We start from the raw sequence: 18,379 nt of genomic DNA, 5'->3' as shown, positions 1-18,379 counted from the left end.
TCTCTAAGGCCATATGAAGTCTATTTAAAAATTATGTGTAATTTACCTTTGCTTATCAATTAAGAATAATCTGTGGTTCCACAACTGCCCACATGACACTGAAAAAATATTTCAGTGGACTAGGCAGCACTAGAAAGATAAATCAATATAGTTGGAAAGTATAACTGAAAAATTATTACAATAAATCGGGCAAGTAAAACTTGTTGTAAATAAGCCTCCCTTGGTGTCTGATGTCATTCTGACAATGGCACTGCATTAAAAGGTGCAAAACCTTCTTACACTAGAAAGCCATGCATAATAATTTATTAGAAATTCACTATTTGAAACTGATGTGAAATGAGTGAGGATTGTCAAATCACAGCCATGATATTTGGGTTGTTTCTCCCACAGGACTCTGCCTTGATGGGGTTGTTGCCCTCCTCAAACCCTGAACTTACATAAGGGAGTTCAATCAGACGGTTCCTTTCCACAACAGCCTTCACTTCATCCAGAGAGCCATAATTCCAACGGCTGAGCTGGAAGCCCAGACTCCAGTAGGAAGGCATCATTGGGAGTCCCACAAACTGTATGTTGAGGGCAGAAATAATTAGTGGTACTAATAGTGGATGCTGTGTATGTTACCTCAGTGCTCATTCTTTCCTTCAAGGTCTGACTGACAGCTGATCAGACAAGTATAAAAATAACATATAAATAGTAAATAAAAGAAGTACAAACAATATCTGTGACAGCTTACAACTGGAATCATGACATATCAGTAATATTGCTCACTATAATATTACCATATGAACATATAATATTTATGGGCATCTATTTGGGCATATACATAATATCGTGTATAACATTGCTACATGAATAAGAATTTGTCCATATATTAAGAGCAAAGAAGCAAAAGTCATTCTGCTTAGATCATCTCTAGCTCATGTCAGGGTGTACAGACTGAGAACTCAGTCAGGGTGTACAGACTCAGAACTGTTGCATCCTCTCTGCACGTGCATCTCCAGCAAAACTAGTGCTCGAGGTGATGCTGCCTGTAGCAGGCCAGATAAAAACATCTACGCCCCAACTTAATCCCAGCGAGCCATTATATTGGCAACACTTGAGATAACAATTGTTCTTAGATGAACACTTAGCGACTCACCTAGATAGCATAACAAAGACACATTGTAATGTAAAGAAGGAAACGAAATTAAAAAGAAAACGAGTGCCTTTAAGGATCTGCTCAACGTGTGGTCTCTTAAAATAAAGGTACCTGTAAATACTCTTGAACTACTTGCTCTGGACTGTTCCCCAAGAGGACATAGAAATCAAGGATACCGCCAATAGTTCTGTAGGTCACTGCTGGAGCAGGCTGCACTGCAAACTCTGTCAGACAAAGCACATATGAGAGCAATTCTGAATATTAGCTAAATCTAAAGTAACTTTGTCATACTGATATTGAAAAGTAGAAAATTTATTTTAAGGAAAAAGAACCAACACAAACCAGAAATATCCAGGGAACACATAACCATTATTTAAATTTGCAATGAAGGAGAAATGTATTGACACGATTCTTTCAAATGTCCATATTTGCATTTCTTTACATCCAGCAAAGACAAGAGAATCAGAGCAAATCCAGTGACATAACCTTTTCTCTTCACATTTTCAGTGAAACTTTCCAGACTCAAGAGAAATGAATAGCATACAATAGCATATGTATAGGTAGGCCTATAACCAGAGACCAAAGGGCATTTACTTTCAAGTGATGATCAGTCCAAATTTATACTTTGACTGCTGTCCTACACATCTGCACAGGGCCGCACAAGGCTTCCAATGCACACAACCTGCATGTTAATTCTGAGCCACACACTGCTTACATTGCATACTTACAGTGCTACTAAATGCTTACAACGACTGCCATCAGATAACTGAAGGTGGTGTTAAGACTTTATACGCAGTAGTATTTAAAAATAGAAATTCACATTACCCCAGTTTTGATCTCAGTCCCACAGATCATTTTAAAAGATATTTAGTTGCAATAACTGGAGACACAGAGAAAGTTTCCTTACCCATGGCATTGCTATTCATCAGGAAAACACCAAAAGATGCTCCACTGCTGTCTTCCAAACACATGAAGAAAGTCTGAACTCCATATAAGTTGTGCATTTGCTTCAAGACAAAAAAGAAAGAGCAGTTAAAATCTGCTAGCAGTATGTGTTTGGGGGGTATTTCAATCATATGCAGAGTTGCTTTCTTACACTGACGTAACACTGACAAACAGGACCTCATTAGCTGGTTATAAATAAAGTACATTAGGAACAACAGTAATTTTTTAAAATCACATTAAAAAGCATTCCTTCACTCATGCACTGTACTGTTTAATTTCTCCTCGATATCCATGATCATGGAATGGCTTATGCGTTGATTCTGTACTAGACAGGTAGGGTTTTAAATATGCTGGGCTTTTGGTTTTTTTTGTTTATAGCATTAGGTCAACTGAGTGCTGACAAGCTTTAGCAAATATTTCCCTAGTCAAAGCAAAGGATATTAATGAACACAGAAATAACATTTGATTGTTTACATCCCCGAGGTACAAAGAAGGACTGTCTGAGGACAGTGAAGTTGGAAGTAGCAGCCTGTTCAAGCACCTCACTACTCTCTTTGTGAAGAACTTCCCCGACACCCACTCTAAACCTTCCCTTCTTGAGCTTAGAACCTTTCCCCCTTTGCCCTATCATTATCTACCTAAGTGCTATCCCAAGTAGTGGATGCTATTAATGCACAACTGCATAATAGGTTTGGATTCCAGAATTTGTCTGCAAAGAATAAGACACAGAAGAAATAGGTCCTTACTTCAGAGGGACCAACATCCCTGCTGAACAGAGGCCAGGTTTTCCAGTTGAGATCATGTCGGTACTGCTTATGCACATGCTCTCCCACACCATAAATGTTGCTGCTAGGTAGTTTGATTGATAGCTGTAAAAACTGGTCAGAATACTGCAGTGGTCCTATGGTAGTATCAAAACTGAAAGAAAAATAAGAAAAATAAATAAATAAATAAATAAATAAATAAATAAATAAATAAATAAATAAATAAATAAGGGATTACAACAGGAATTGTTGCAGTGATTATTTCTACTCTTTTTAGCTAAGCTGGATAGCAGGGTCAGGTCTCCATCTAGAGAGCTGAAGGGAGGGATGCAAAGGAGGATGTTGTGTAGCTGCAGTAGATAGAGAGGCCATTGCATGGATTAGGAGACAGGCAATACCTCTCAGTGCCATAGAAACTTTGCACATAAATGGCCTCTGCTTTCAGGGTTAGGTTCACAATCACCTCTTCCTGCAAAGCTTCCCACCTAAGCACCTGTGGCACTGGGTAGTAAATCCATGCAGTAAAAGTCCACTTCACAATTGAAGTTTCTTCTGTTAATTTCATTTTGTACATTTCCCCAATCTTTCATCATAAACTGTGTGTCTCCTAAACAAGGATTAGGGGAGATTTAGAGACTGAATCTAAAGCTAAGTTCGTTCCCTGTTTGCTCACGTGGGACTCAGGCAATTGGGAGGAAATCTGAGTAGTGCTGAGGCAGCAGGGTAATTCCTACTGCCAGACAGTGGTCCTTTAATCAGTCAAAAGACTTAAGTTCATTAATATTGATCTTAATCATATTCATTTCCCTATTTTATTGCAGAGACTTTCAACATTTCCACACGGTAAATGCATGAAATTTGGCCCCACCCAGAAGTAGCTTTACTTTCCATCAGTCGTTTTTGTTTGTTTTTTTTCTTAAACGAAACAGTCGCAACAAGAAAGTAATTATGAGTTAAACCAGATTTAAATCACAAAGCAATTGGAATGAAGCTGATCCCGAGATCTGAAGGTTACTTTCAGCTTTATTAAAACAAGAGCTTACAAGGATCAGCAGAAACTCAGTCTTTCACCAAAAGCAGAGAAAATGGCTTACTTTGAGATAGACAACCCCACCAGTATGTTTTAAGATCATGCACAGTTTCAAAGCAATAACCATTGATCTATTCACTTTGTACAGTTTTAATTACAAACTTTCAAAGATTGTATTTTTGTGGGAAATTGTGGTATTTACCAGTCATTATATTCATATGAAAGAGAGTGATATGGCTCTCTTTTCAGCCTTCCAGAGCACTGCTTCAGCATGGATCTATTGAACTAGATTGTTTATTCTCATCTTCATATGCCTGTTTAATCAGTCATGGATTACCGAATAATAAGTCCATCTTTTGTGTTCTCTCTAATTGCAAATCAATCATTACAGAGGATTCTAAGTAAGAAACCAATGTTAGCAACAGTATGAAAATAATAGCTATTAGGCTTGAAGCATTGATAATGCAACTGTCCTAGAACTCTGACAGGTGATCATTCTTTGATTTGATAAGTATGTTCATCCTGACACTTCCTCCTTTTTAATGGCTCTCAAAGATAGGCAGCTACTTCAAATCTGTTTGTTTTTTACTTTTAGGGAAAAAAACTGGATGAAAACATTCAATATAAATCCTTCAAATATTTTAGAGGACGACACAACCAGCTTATCGCTGGCTTGCAACAATTACACCTCTATCATAGGTCTAAAGAACAATCTGGGTTTGGTGATTCAGAGCTAAGGTGTGATTGTAACAGCTAAGATAAAAGATGGAATGAAGAGTATTTGTGATTTGAAGCACTGGGAAGGTCTTCAGATAACAAATATTCCTTGAACAAAGTGGACATAAAGATTTTGCTGATGCTGGAGGAAAGAGAAGGGACAGCCAAATCTAAAGCCTTTACAATGCCTCTTCATATAGCAGCGGTTCAAAAGGCTTCACAAGAGTACTTGCAGAACATCCATCAGTCAAAAGACCAGAAGTAGGTAACATATCCAAGACTGTACCTCACATGTTCCATCTTAGGCATATCTTATTCACACAGCAAAAGATTTTCTGTTTGGCAACATAGGCCTTCAGAGAAAATCAGTAACATCAGTGTCCATCAGAAAAAGAAACCCACCAGCATTACTTACAGCACTTTCCCGTTGCTCACTCTGGTCACCACAATACCAAAGGGATTTGACCTCACTTCCACTCGGTAGTTTAAATTGGAGGCTGCAGGTCCATTGAAAGGGCCCACATGCTCATGGGGGACTTCAAATCTTTGTGTCGCAGGATCAGTAATCTGCACATATTTAAAAACATTTGAAAACATTGAAACATTTTTTAGTATTAACAGATAGATCTGATTTAGCATCTTCCTGTTCCTATCACAGTCTCCTCCCATTTTCATTATCATTCTCTTTCCATTTTCATCACTTGTTTTCAGCTATTTCCCTACGTGATGGTGCAGCTGAAGGATTAATGGAGCCCTTCTAAACTCACTGAACATAAATGGCCAGCCTAAAACCATGTACAGAACATAAACCTTAATACAACAGATTTAAAAGATTAACCTTGAACCGGAAGCGATTTGCTGTCTGGTACTCTCCTGTGAGGAGGACAGTGTTGATATCTTTTCCAAAGAGAGAAGGCGATGACAGCCTTGTTAGCGTGGCCTCAAATCCTAAAGAAAACACACAAATGGAAACATTACTGTTTCAAATCAGACATCTAGATGTGCATTAAAACCAGGTTCCTCAGCACCCAACTTACCTGTTTGAGTTGATCTTGTTGATCCATCCACTTTGTACCCATGGTTTTTAGGGAAAAAACACCAGGGTACACTGGTATCACTCTGGGGACTCCAACAGCAGCCACGCAAGTCACAGACGCTCTGATTAAAGGACAGAAGGGGCTCACATTAATTGATTTTACACAATAAACATACTACACTGCAACGACTGAAACGTGCACAAAGTATTTTTACCCCAAACGCCAGAAAACGTAGCAATGCTTGCTATCAGATGAACTCTGAAAAGGTATTTAATCAATACGAATATAAACAACAAGGTGTTTTTGTTTGTTTGTTTGTTTTTTTCTTGATTCAGAGTAAACATGTAGACAATGATTTTTTCCTAAAACCTGAAGATTCACAGGAAGAATGAACCCTTAAAAAATTAAAGAATCATTTGTGTTGTGACAGATGCATTAGAGACTAACCAACGCTCACACACTGGAGACTGGATAACATTTATGGTTGGCTTAACATCTAGTAAACATCTGGCTGGAAAACATCACATATGCATCATTTATCATTATGTATGGGAACTACATTTCAATGTCATTTCCTAGTATCAGAAATGCTAAGTTTGCTTCTACAGAACCTTAGTTTCAGATAATTATTTTTTCTATATAAAACAAACAAACACCACCCAAGCAATTAAACCCACTGTTCAAAGCATATAACTCAGTGCATCAACCTTTAATCTACGTCTCAATATTCCAATAAACAGGAATATGTTTGCCTTACTGTTAGAAATTAACTTATTCACAAGTTGTCTGCTCAAGTTCTATGCCTGAAGATAACACTTGCATAACACACCACTGTAAATGCCCACAAATTTTCCCATGTTAAAAACCAATTACTTGGGAACAAAGGGCAGTAGTGATACAGGAAGAACCGCTGAGGGCAAAAGGCTACGATCTCAGTGATCACGGGCACCCAAATCCAATACACAGATCTTCAAGACCTCTCCTTCCACCTGCATGCTAGTAGAAGCTCTTCATGCTCCAATATTTTTGTTGTTTGTGCCATCTTTATTTAAAACAATCCACAGGTATAGATGAAGACAGGCCAAAATCCACTGCTACTGGTGCAGGTTATAGAGTCCAAACTAGAAAGTTCAGATCAAACACTTGCCTCGTTCTCTGAACAGAGAAAGCTCTGACCCAGAAATAGTATATGTGCCAAAGGAGGACACAGAGGAAATTCACATAAGCCATTAGCTCAAGATATTTTCATGCATTTATTCTGTAGTGATTGGGCCAAGCACAGCAAGTAAACTATGCATCAACAATTGTTACGACCTCAATCTTCTTATCCCTTCCTAAAGAAGTGACTAACCCAACAGCTTGAACAACAGTTTATCCTAACGTCTAACACTTCAAACATCTCCTTTCCCAACTTCATAAACATCTTTTTCCAAGCTACTTCTCATGTATGCTTGTTGAATATTTTCACCAATTACTTTACAGGGCAGCGATACTCTTCAGGATAAATGTTATTCTAGTGGATTTATAAACTGTAGATCTGTATTTTTTGTGGCACGTGGAGCTTGCTGCATGAGGAACTAAGTGCACAAGTCCAAGATCGGTTATGCATGACACCAAAAAGAGCAGAGTTCATTCAAAGGTATTGTCAAGGCTGTTACAGAAGTTATCATTTAGTGCAAATAAAGGTAGGAGGTGGTCACAGCCTCTGACTGTTAAAGTAACGTAATAGATAACAACACACAGCAAAGTCAAAGAAAGTGTCAAAGCTGAAGAAAGCTTCATTAGAAATAATACTGGAAATACGAAAGCAGTGTACGGTGGGATACAAAATGAGGTAGCTTCTGAACACTGAACTCAGTACCAAGGACTGAAAGCATTGCTTGGATATGTGTCAAACTGCAATGTTTCTCTTCTTAGCATCAAAACAAACTTTTGCCAACAAGATATTTTCAAAAACTATGACAACTAAACGACAAATAAAATCTCCCCCCTTGAGGAAGAGCTTTCTGAATCCTGAAAAGCACTAGCTCTGCTCACAGTAGTTTAGTTTTTACTAGTGTATTCTTCTTGTCTTACAAAACCAAACAACTTTCCACGGCAGTGACTAGTTAATAAAAGCCTGCTCTCTCTCAGGATTTTTATCTCTGGCAATCCTGTGATTGCTTAATGAATACCTCTTTGCTTTCTGTGCTTCTATTCTCTGCAAGCCCAGATTTCACCTAGAACACTTCAACAAATTAAGACATCAAGAGAGACACTAAGTTGCTGCCTGAGCTCAGGCAAAACATCATGCTCCCAGATGCTTTTTATTCTGAAAACCACTATTGGAAACCACTACAGAGTTCTTTCCTTATCAAATACCTGTAGTTTTAGACCTCTGCCAGATGTAATATTAGAATAAACCTGGAAAAAGGCAACAAAATTGCTTGCAGAAGAAAACAGGATTCTGGATTGTGAGATGCATGCACCTGGCAGCTTTCTTCAGGGCAAAGATTAAGGGTGATGTTTATCACTAATATCCTGAAATCTGCTGCCCAGAATTCACTAAGGAAAGAGCAGATTTAGGAATCTTGTTTTTGGGTTTGTTTTTTTTTTTTTTTAATTGTGTCTTTATTTTGATTGCTTTTAATTCTTCTTGATCACAAAGGGTAAAATGGAAGAGCAGATTTACAGTACAGCTTGCAGTTGCAACCAGAGTAGAACTATTTTCTTCACTTGGGGTAAGTACAGTACTTAGCGTGGGGTGGCTAATCCCAAAGTAGTAATTAAAGATTGATGTGATCTGCATGACACCTATCATGGTGTGCTCATTCCTGGAGAAAGGAACCAAAGAGAAGAGAAACACACTGTGAGTTGAGCCTTTACTACTCTGTTAACCTGCAAGACTATATTGAACTATATATCATAATACAACTCATGGCATGACAGCATCATGAACAAGTGTCACTTCTGCAATTAGATTGGAAATTCACAGGGAGATAGAAAAGGTTGGTTAATCATTTTTATATCTCTGTGAATGGCATTAACATCACACATCATAATATACTCCCTATCTTTTCTCTCAAGCTGCACCCCACTAAGAAAAAAAGGGCCAGGCACCCATTAGCTTCCATCAGAAAATGAACGCATCCATTATTAAAATGAAAATTAACGATTATTAGAAAAATAACAAAAATAACCTTTCTCTAGCAACCACCATAAGAATGCTCTGTGCTTGCTCAAATAAGAGACAACGATCAAGAAAGAGAGTAGGTGAGATAGTGAGATTCAGATCAGTTGAGAGAGGAAACTGACAGCATTCATTGCAATCTCATGCACTTGAGCAAAATGAATCTCAATATGCTATTTCTAAAATATGCTTTGTTGTAAATACCAACAGTTAGCCATCAGACAAAAAGAAATTGCTTAGGCAAAGTTGTTAAAAACAGTATGTATTTCTAACCACTCCTTGTCTGTTTAGTTTTGTTCTCTCTTACCAACAAGCCAAGATGCTGGGGAGTATATTGGCAGGGGTCTTCAACACTTGACAATAAACTGCTGCAGTGGCTAGAAAAAAGTCTGGCCTTCTGACAATGCACTAAAATTGGTTGTACAGGAGTTCTATTATTCTGGTAAATATTCAGGCATTCGCAGACAAATAAAAGTTATGAGAACCATCAATATGTTACAGAAAAAGGTAGGTTTTCATAATTAAACATAAGATTTTATGTGAAAAAGCCTATTTTCTAATTGTTTTTACTATAAAGTTCTCAGACCTTTGTTGCCGTTTGATCTGGGATGCAGTCAATTCTCTCCACTGTTAATATGTTCGGACATTGTGGTGTAAATTCTGTTAGAGAAGTAAATTAATGGGTTATTTCCAAAATATATTAATATCTGGATTATCATTAACTGGTTCTGTTGACTCTTTCTTACCACCTTGATCCTCTAACCATGAATACAGTCTCAAATGAGTTTAAACTATTGCTCCTGTGATTTACCTTATCTTTAAAAAGCTGCAGAGAACTATTCCAGATAAAGGTTGGAGAGCTTCACTTTTGATTATTTTATTTTTTTTTTGCACAAATGAGTGACATAAATTGTTCTAATTGTGAAGATATATAGTAATTCAGTTTTCAGTAAGTGTTGTAACCCAGTCTGTGCTACTTCTTTAAAAATTTATGCTGAATAAAAATCAGAAGGGCTTTCTTTCATCTGAATAGTGCTGTGTAACTGCTCTTATGGGCACTCCTTCCCATGAAATACTGCTCATCCAAAGGAGCTTAAGTTAGAGCATCAGATAAACACACCTTAAGGTTCATTTAAGAGTATAAATGGGAAGGGAATGACTGTTTACATGGTTTGATAGTGATAGTACAAGGGGGAATGGTTTTAAATGGCATTAGGAGGAGATTTTTCACCCAGAGGGTGGTGATGCACTGGAACAGGTTGCCCAGGGAGGCTGTGGATGCCTCATCCCTGCAGGCATTCAAGACCAGGCTGGATGTGGCTCTGGGCAGCCTGGTCCGGCGGTTGGTGACCCTGCACATAACAGGGGGGTTGAAACCAGATGATGATTGTGGTTCTTTTCAACCCAGGCCATTCCATTAGATAAATGTAACACTTAAAGTAATAGGAAATAATTGGATATAAAAATAAATAAATAAATAAATAAAAACACTGCAGAGAAATGCTCGCTCTTTTTTTCATCCCCACCTGAACATTCATATTCTTTGAAAAGTCCTTCAGTGACTTAAATCATGCCAACAGGCAGTTCCAACAGGAGCACTATGGGACTTGAGAACATCTCAGCAAGCAGAGCTGAGCAGTCCTCATTGAGGGTTTTGCCTCTGGTCCTGGAAGTGGGAAGTACTTACCTGTAGTTTTGAATGGAGATACTCCTGTTGCTAAAAGCACAACGAGGATAATGGCCACCACAACCACGATGCAGAAGAGGGCAATAAGAGTGGCTTCCAGGCCACTGAACTTCCTCTTGCCCATCTAGGTCAGGAGGAAACCATTGGCATGAGGAAAGCAAAAGAAATAGCTTGGAAAACTCTCTATAAGTTACAGTATTTGTTTTCAGTTTTTATATTTTCATACATTATTTAGGTTTTAAAACATATCCCCTAATCCTAGGATTAAAAATAAATCTCCTATTCCAGATAATTCACACAGATTACTGGATTATTGCACTCATGGTCAACCACTGAGAAATAGCGTTTTGTTCCCACTAAACCACTTCTAAATACGCAAATAAGAATTTTTTCCTGAGGTTATCTATTAAGTTTCTTACATTTTACAGAAATACCAGAAAGAACAACACAGGACCATTAATGTTGAGCTTCACACCAGCAGTAAAACTAATTAAAACTGATCTCCATCATGCAGATCGATATACATTGGCAGCAGCAACTGCATTTCACATTTGGTTAAGAATATTTAGCCTTATAAAGCAGCATTAAATACAGAGGAACTGCTTCTTTTTAGTCCAAGTAAGATAACACAGCAATGTGTGCATATTGCACTAGCCCACAGTCTCAACTGTTTCAATGAGCCGAAAGGAAAAATACTTCAGAAAAAACTTTTGGAGTTCCTTTGTTGCTGACCGCTCCTACAAGTATATTTCATTACCCAAACTTCATCTCCTATTCCTGGAAATCTTACAGCCACCAGAATGAATAGAGAATAAAAGCAATAATGAAACGCCGGCAACCCCCAGAACAGTAAAGATAAATGTACCCTCCTGTATGGAGGGCCACAAAGATGCTCAGAGGTCTACAGCATCTCTCCTATGAAGCCAAGCTGAGAGTCTGGTTTGTTCTGCTTGGGGACACCATATTGCAGCCTTCTAGTCTTTAAAAGAGGGCCTACAGTAATGCTGGAGTGGGATTTTTTACAAAAGCATGTAGTGATGGGGCAAAGGGTAATTTGCTTTAAGCTAAAAGTGGTTACAGATATTAGGAAAAATGAATCTTTATTACGAGGGCAGTAAGGCCCTGGCACTGGTGCCGAGAGAGCTGCGGGTGTGCTCAGGTCCAGCACAGATGGGGCCCTGGGCAGGCTGAGCTGCTGGGAGGTGTCATTGCCCATGGCAGAGTTTGAAACTGGATGGGCTTTAAGATCCCTTACAACCCAAACCCATCTATAATTCTACAGTGATTATTATCTAAGCTTTTAAAAATAACATAGTGCTATTCATATTTTCTCCATTAATATCAAAATTAGTAGCTATTTTTACGATTATAGTTACCTCCTAAGGGAAGTAACACATTTAAAACCTACCACTACGCTGTATATTTAAAAGCACATATTTAAGGCCTGTTTCTACAATGAGGAAATTATATTCCAGCAGTTCCTCCTCTAAGCTTCCTGTAGCATTGTCAGAATACTCATCAGCTGGGAGCCTTAATAAGTAACATTTATTTTTCTGAAAACTAAAATATTAAGAAGAAGAATATTAAAATTCTTTTTGTCCAACTCTCCCCACCGCCCTGCAAACATCCATAGCATTGTATTGCAGCTTTTTCATTCTCAAGGTCTCCTCCACAAACTGAGACTTCTAAAACAAGGAGTTATAATTTATAATTCATAAATACAACTTCTGTGACTTGGGCTCAGCAGCAAAGAGAAGGTCTGCAGTAACACAGATGGAATAAATGGGATGACTTACCTTAAAGCCCCTCTGCTACCTTCATCTGCTGATCCTGGTTGTAAAGCTCAGTCTCAAAACCAATGTTTTATTCTCTGCTGTTATCAGCTCATTGCATTGTTTGCTAACCAATCTACCAATGGCAGGCACATACATAATTACAGGCAGGTTGCAGAAACTTTCTGAGCTAAAATTAGTTACTGTGGTTATTGTAGCCAAGGAATGGCTGGTTAATTAATAATATTTTGGTTCTGTATCACTCAGCAGGTTCTGTAACTGAAAGAAAAGCAGCAATAAAATGCCAATAAGTTTGACCATATTGCATGATTTAATGGCTTTACTGTTCTTTTTCCATATCATTGTTACTAGACACTTCATGCAACCTTCACATTCCTTGTCTATCATTTCTGCTTTAATCACTGTACGAAGTCACTAAAGGTTCTCAAATAAGGAAAAATTTTTACTAAAATAATTGTTAATAGATAATCAAATTTATGATCATTTAACTTTTTCAGCAATGAACAACGAATTATTAATGCTAATATTAATTTAAACAGATTTGATGGGATCATAGCAGTAAACATCAAAAGTACAACAGAAAGATGAAAGAATAGCACAGAAGAGAGTTTACAGGGAAGAATCTTCAATCACAGTATGCAGCCTTAATACTAAACTGAACTCTGACTTTTTGTTACAGCAGATATAATTATGACATTAAATCTCTACTTTCCAAACTAAAACTTTTGTTTCATACTGTTAAGAGTACTTAGAAATTATTTTTTCAATGAAATGGAGGTGGATGAGATAGATTTGAATTGTTCACAAATTGTGATGGATGCCCTCAACTCCTGCATTTCACCTAAGACTTGCTCAGGCTTGTGAACCAAGTTGGTTCTTGAAAGGCTCAGAATCAATCATACACACACACTACTATGATTCTCCTGGAATCATTCGTCTCCACACAGACAAATTCCATCACTCTCAATGACTGTTTTTGAAGCGCAGACTGGTATTTAGGTATCTTACCCTCTCCATTCCACTGTAGCAACATCATACATGTCTGATGTTGTAATGTAATTCTATTGTATTCTAAATGTAATTCTAACATTCCTCTTAATATTGCAAGATATACTGCCTTATGAGTACACGCTGAGACACAACAGTGTCACATGGATTAGGAAGACAGCAATGATTCTGGAGGTTTTGTTTGCTCATCTCTGTTTTCCAAGTTGAATTTAGTTGTTCCAGGAAAGTACGTAGTTCAGCAAAGCATATGGCCATGTGTTCCATTTAAACATGTCTGCAATCACACAGCTATTTGTTTAAGTGCTTTCCTGAATTCGTAGTGCTGCAATCTCATATTATCAATCAACTAGTACACATTTTCTATGCAATTTGAGAGCATAAAAGCACTGAACAAAAAGGTTTCACAAGTGTGTTAATCAAGCAGGTTTCCTAGCCTGTTTTGATTTGTCTACAATGGATATCAACAACAGAGCTTTCAGGTCAAGACGTAGTATTCAACTCCAAGAAACAGGAACTGTCATGGAAGGACACCTATCAAAGATCCAAGAGGAATGTGCTGGTTCTCCTGTATTCCCTGCAAGTAATGTTTGCATGGGTGAAACCACTCTGATATCACTTCAGCAAGATGGGAGCTCTACAGTGAAGTCATGGCTATGTTCAAGGAAAAAAAGGCGGCCAAACCCTTTTTAGAAGCAGTTGTGGCGAATTCCATTTTCAAACACTCATCCCTCAAGCCTGGGAAAAAGAACTTGCTTGATTTACATTCTGCATGTTACAAGGCAGTTGCCAGCTGCGTCTCCTCCCTTCTCTGAAAGGAGATCTGAAAGATACAACTCTCTTCCCTCAGTAGGAGATATCAGTCCTTATCACTGTTCTGTGTACTGAAGTGCACATACCTGTTCAGAGCAAAGACCCATAGGTCTGTTCTCCACTCCTAGCTCAGTTACTTATTAGCTGGATGTCAGGTGGTGATTAGCCCACATTCATCATCTGCATGCTTCATATTTTTTTCTTCCATACAGATGACGAAGACGATGATTCTGCAGATGCTTAGAATGGTTTGCTATAGCAATGTGTGCAGCTTTTTACATAGAGAACTGCATAGTATTCTTCTTTCCAAAGAATCACTGTGTTGCTATTCTGTGGAGACTTATGGTTGGGGTGCCCCATAGCTGCTCTCATAGCTTCTTTCTTAGGAACAGAAACACAGGGATCATGTTCAGGGCATCTCCAAACAGTATGGGCACAGATATCCTATTATTACTATCCAAATATATCTGCATATATATTAAATCTACATTTTGGTGGGAGTCTCAGATTCTATGTGACACAACTGCAAGGTTTGTTGGCAGGAGACCCAGCCTGTTCCTGCTGTAACTCTGCTGAAGTAAGTCAGCTTGTACTGGTGATGACTTTCCTCCCAAGGATTTCAGGACATGTTGGCAAACTAATGAGGCCGATGCACACAAGCAGAAAACCCATCCAAATTCAGCTCAGCTCTTCGAGGACTCCTGGGAGCCTGCCATATAACTCGTCCATCAATTAACAAGCAGATCACATGGATGATATTCATGCCCCCCCCAAATCATCTCATTTGGCACTGAAATCAAAATGCTCACATTGTTCAAATGAAAATATATACATGTATACATATATATGCATATACATATATTTATATAAAACAAACACAAATCTTAAAAAGACTTTAGAAACTCCAATATAACAGGCCCAACCCACAGGGAGTGACAAGAGAAATATTTCTGCACATTTCCAACTTTCGTAGAGAGAGAGAAGATGGGGGACTCTATGGGTTATTTCTCTATTTTGCATCAACAGTGAATAAACGCACTGTGCTGAAGCAAAGCTGGAGACCAGCACATTCTATTTAGACAACGGTATCTTAGACTTTGTCTCAAAGTCATTGCATGCTCTCTCTTGCTTGATAGGTTGGAATTCTTAAATGACCTGGCCAGTGTTTAAATGAGAGTAGAGGAAAAGTTAGGTTGATAACTTTTCACTTCTTATGCATGGTACTTTATGTCTTTATCAGATGAAGACATGGGAATCTGGGTAAAGGCATATCTTTTCTCAAAACTACAAAGTAAGCATTATGAGCTCAGTAGAATTCAACCTGAAAAGGTTCACTTCATATCTTAATCAGTTCTTCAGCACTTTCCTAAGACATCAGTGAAAGCACGGAACAACAGATGTGTTCACTGTACAGTTTGCCTACTGCACTACCACCCTCTGGCGCTCTAGTGGCAGCCTTGAGATCAGTAAGGAGAGCAATGGAAGAGAAAATACTTCCAGAAAGTTCATTAATGTCCATAAGAAAGCAAACGCTTGCTGCAACATAGGCATCTTTTTCCTCCTTAAAGCTTCAGTGAACACAATATTCAGCAGAGACTTTGAAAGCCTGTTTGAGACAGCTCTTTTATGGAAATTTCTAGGCAGAAGTCTTACCTGGGCTCCCTAGGAGATTGTTATTGCAGCTGCAGACCTGAGCACACAGGCATGCCACTGTTAAGCTGTACAACTTGTTACAGGTTTCCAAAAAGGAGAAAAATAAAAATAAATTTTAAAAAAATCCTAATTTTGTTCCCTTTAGAACAAAATAATAATAACTGTAATAACAAAGTAACCAATTTTAAAGACAATCTGAGCAAGAAAAATTTCACTAAAATGAATTAAAAAAAATAAAGTATACATACCCTGGAATGTTCCTCATGTACTGAACTGAGATTAGTGTAAATCTGGTCAAGGGAGAGAACTGAGAAAGCCTCAGGAAATGCATAGCAAACATTTATTTTCTCAGTGGGACTTTGAAGAAAACAGATATGAATTCGTTCAGAGCTGTCTCCTTTTCCCAAAGTGCATCACAGCTCAAGATAACATAAGATAACATCATGTGAACTTAGTCTCAAACAGAAGTAGTTTTCATTTTACAGAATTTGGCAACCAAAAGATTTTGACTTTGTTTATTAACCAGGTAGAGAAATAACTTCAATAGAATAACTGTGCTGTCATGGAAAAGCAGAACATGCTTGAAGTTCACTTTCAAAGTATGTCTAATTCTAAGAGCAATGCAATTGGACATTGTATGAACTCTACCCTTTCATAGCTAAATAAGTCTTTGTATGCCTAACCATGGGCCATAATCCTGGTTCTAATAACACCTCTGAGCCAACAAGATATGACAAAGACAACAAACATACTCTGAAGCTGAAGCTGAGTGTTATTTATGAGTTGTTACTACAAGTTCAAGCCCAGTAAAAGCCATAATGGTGACTTCAATGATAGCACTTAAACATAGACTGCAGAAAGAGGAAGAAATTCTGCATTTCTTACTGCAGTCAAGGAAATAAATTGTTGTGAATCTTTAAATTACAGCAATAAAGCAATCACTGCTGAACGTTTTACTCTAGTCAGAGCAGTACATGTTTCTCACGTGCCTGTGATGATCTGATAGCTGATAAGACCTCAAATCAGAGACAAAATATTTTAACAGTACTTTTTTTTTTTTCCCCACAGTTAGTGAAGATAGAAAGGAGAAACAGAGAAAGCAACCAGTGTAGAATGAACAAGGATCACAATACTCTGAGCCATAATCATTAATATAAATCACTTAGTCATATCTCTGAATGAGTAACTGCTGTTCTTCAAGTTAGTAAGCAGTAGGTCATAGAAGAACCAAATCTTACACATGTTTATTATCTAAGGAATTACAACCTTGCCTGAAGGAAAACATATTTTCTCTGTGGTTATTCATGCTTCAAAACACAGAAATACCAAAATAAGTTTTACATAGTTATTTGATCCAAACCTGTTGTCTTCTTTATTCTTTCAACAGTAAAGGGATTGCATTAGGGATACTTAGAAATGCAAATTGTTTAACAGGCAAATGATTCGAACTGGTCATTTGTAGTTGGAATGTGAATTTTAGGATACCATTTGTCACCTAGAAATGAAGATGATCTTATGGGACAAGTGGCTAGTCAGTTCTCCCTAGATCATGACTCTGTTAAGGCCCTCACGTGCAGTGTGGAGTCAATTAAAGGCCAGAAGCTGGAGGTGGGATGGGAGCTCAGCTCTCCCCAGCTGCATTTGAAAAGGAGAGCACTGGTTACTGCAGCAGGCCATCCCACACTAAGTCACACATATTTTCCACTCTGTTGATTGATACTAATGACAGCTCAAGTGCAGAAATTCAACATTAAAAAGATTTGATACACTAATAATGTAGCATGCACTCAGGAGGCTGCAAGAGTGTTTAAAGGAGAGTGCATCTTATGGAAATAAATGGAAAAAAAAAAAAAAAAAGGAAATAAAGTGGCCGTGGGATGAAATAGCTGTGCTGGGAAATTTCTCATGTGGAGAGTGTAAACAAATCTTAAGAATGAGGTGAAAAACAGCTTATATTAATGGGATAGAGCAATGCAAAACATCGTGGCGCTGAGCCTTACGGTGGCAGTGATATTAAAGAAGCTCAGATGAGCTGCAAGATGCATGAGTCTCCTGGTTAATGAATGACAGAGTTAATACCTCAAGGTGTAAAGGGCATAAGCATGTGTCTTAGCTGAATGTGTAAAAACTGTACCAGGTTTTGGAACGGCTTCTAACAATTTCCAACTGTCGTACCTTAACCATCTTTTTGGGCTGTTAGCTGCACCCATGACATCAGAGCATTGAGAAATAAACATCACCAAAGGAAAAGGCAGCCCAACAAATGCTTCGCAGCATTTACTTTCACATTGTTTGCTCCTTCTTTCTCTGTCCTTGAATGAATAGGAGTTAGGGGTTACACCAGAGTTAAGTTAAGCTGGGAAATACTTTCATAGTGACCACCAACCCTAAGGAAACTACCTTAAAATACCAAAACATGAGCATGTCCTCTGTGAAGACTTGGCAAACAGTTGATCTTACAGTTAATACTGAACTTTGTTATTAATGAAGTATTGATAAAGAATTGGTCATTTACCAACTACAGACTTAACAGTGTATGTCACACGTTCAGCAAACTTTGCTCAAGTGAGGGAATGACTTGACTGCCAGCATAACCTTGTACTGTCCATAAAGTTTATGACTGTTGAA

At 38.0% G+C, this 18,379-nt stretch overlaps 1 protein-coding gene across 1 annotated transcript in view; it reads right to left on the bottom strand.

Moving 5' to 3' along the window:
• SI (sucrase-isomaltase) overlaps nucleotides 1-12,379 on the bottom strand; it is a 43,009-nt gene extending 30,630 nt beyond the window's left edge. Inside the window, exons 1-10 of the mRNA XM_015872037.2 lie at nucleotides 12,284-12,379; nucleotides 10,488-10,611; nucleotides 9,387-9,460; nucleotides 5,632-5,752; nucleotides 5,433-5,542; nucleotides 5,010-5,161; nucleotides 2,830-3,001; nucleotides 2,046-2,145; nucleotides 1,250-1,362; nucleotides 438-563 (exon numbers count right to left, since the gene is read on the bottom strand). Coding sequence (XP_015727523.1) covers nucleotides 438-563; nucleotides 1,250-1,362; nucleotides 2,046-2,145; nucleotides 2,830-3,001; nucleotides 5,010-5,161; nucleotides 5,433-5,542; nucleotides 5,632-5,752; nucleotides 9,387-9,460; nucleotides 10,488-10,611 — 1,092 coding nt within the window. The 5' untranslated portion in view covers nucleotides 12,284-12,379. The remainder of the gene's footprint in view (nucleotides 1-437; nucleotides 564-1,249; nucleotides 1,363-2,045; nucleotides 2,146-2,829; nucleotides 3,002-5,009; nucleotides 5,162-5,432; nucleotides 5,543-5,631; nucleotides 5,753-9,386; nucleotides 9,461-10,487; nucleotides 10,612-12,283) is intronic.
• Between the last annotated feature and the right edge of the window lie 6,000 nt (nucleotides 12,380-18,379).

Source organism: Coturnix japonica, chromosome 9 (assembly GCF_001577835.2).
Source record: "Coturnix japonica isolate 7356 chromosome 9, Coturnix japonica 2.1, whole genome shotgun sequence".
NCBI lineage: Eukaryota > Metazoa > Chordata > Aves > Galliformes > Phasianidae > Coturnix > Coturnix japonica.
Note: the sequence above shows the minus strand (reverse complement) of the source record. Positions and strands in the feature narration are given on the sequence as shown.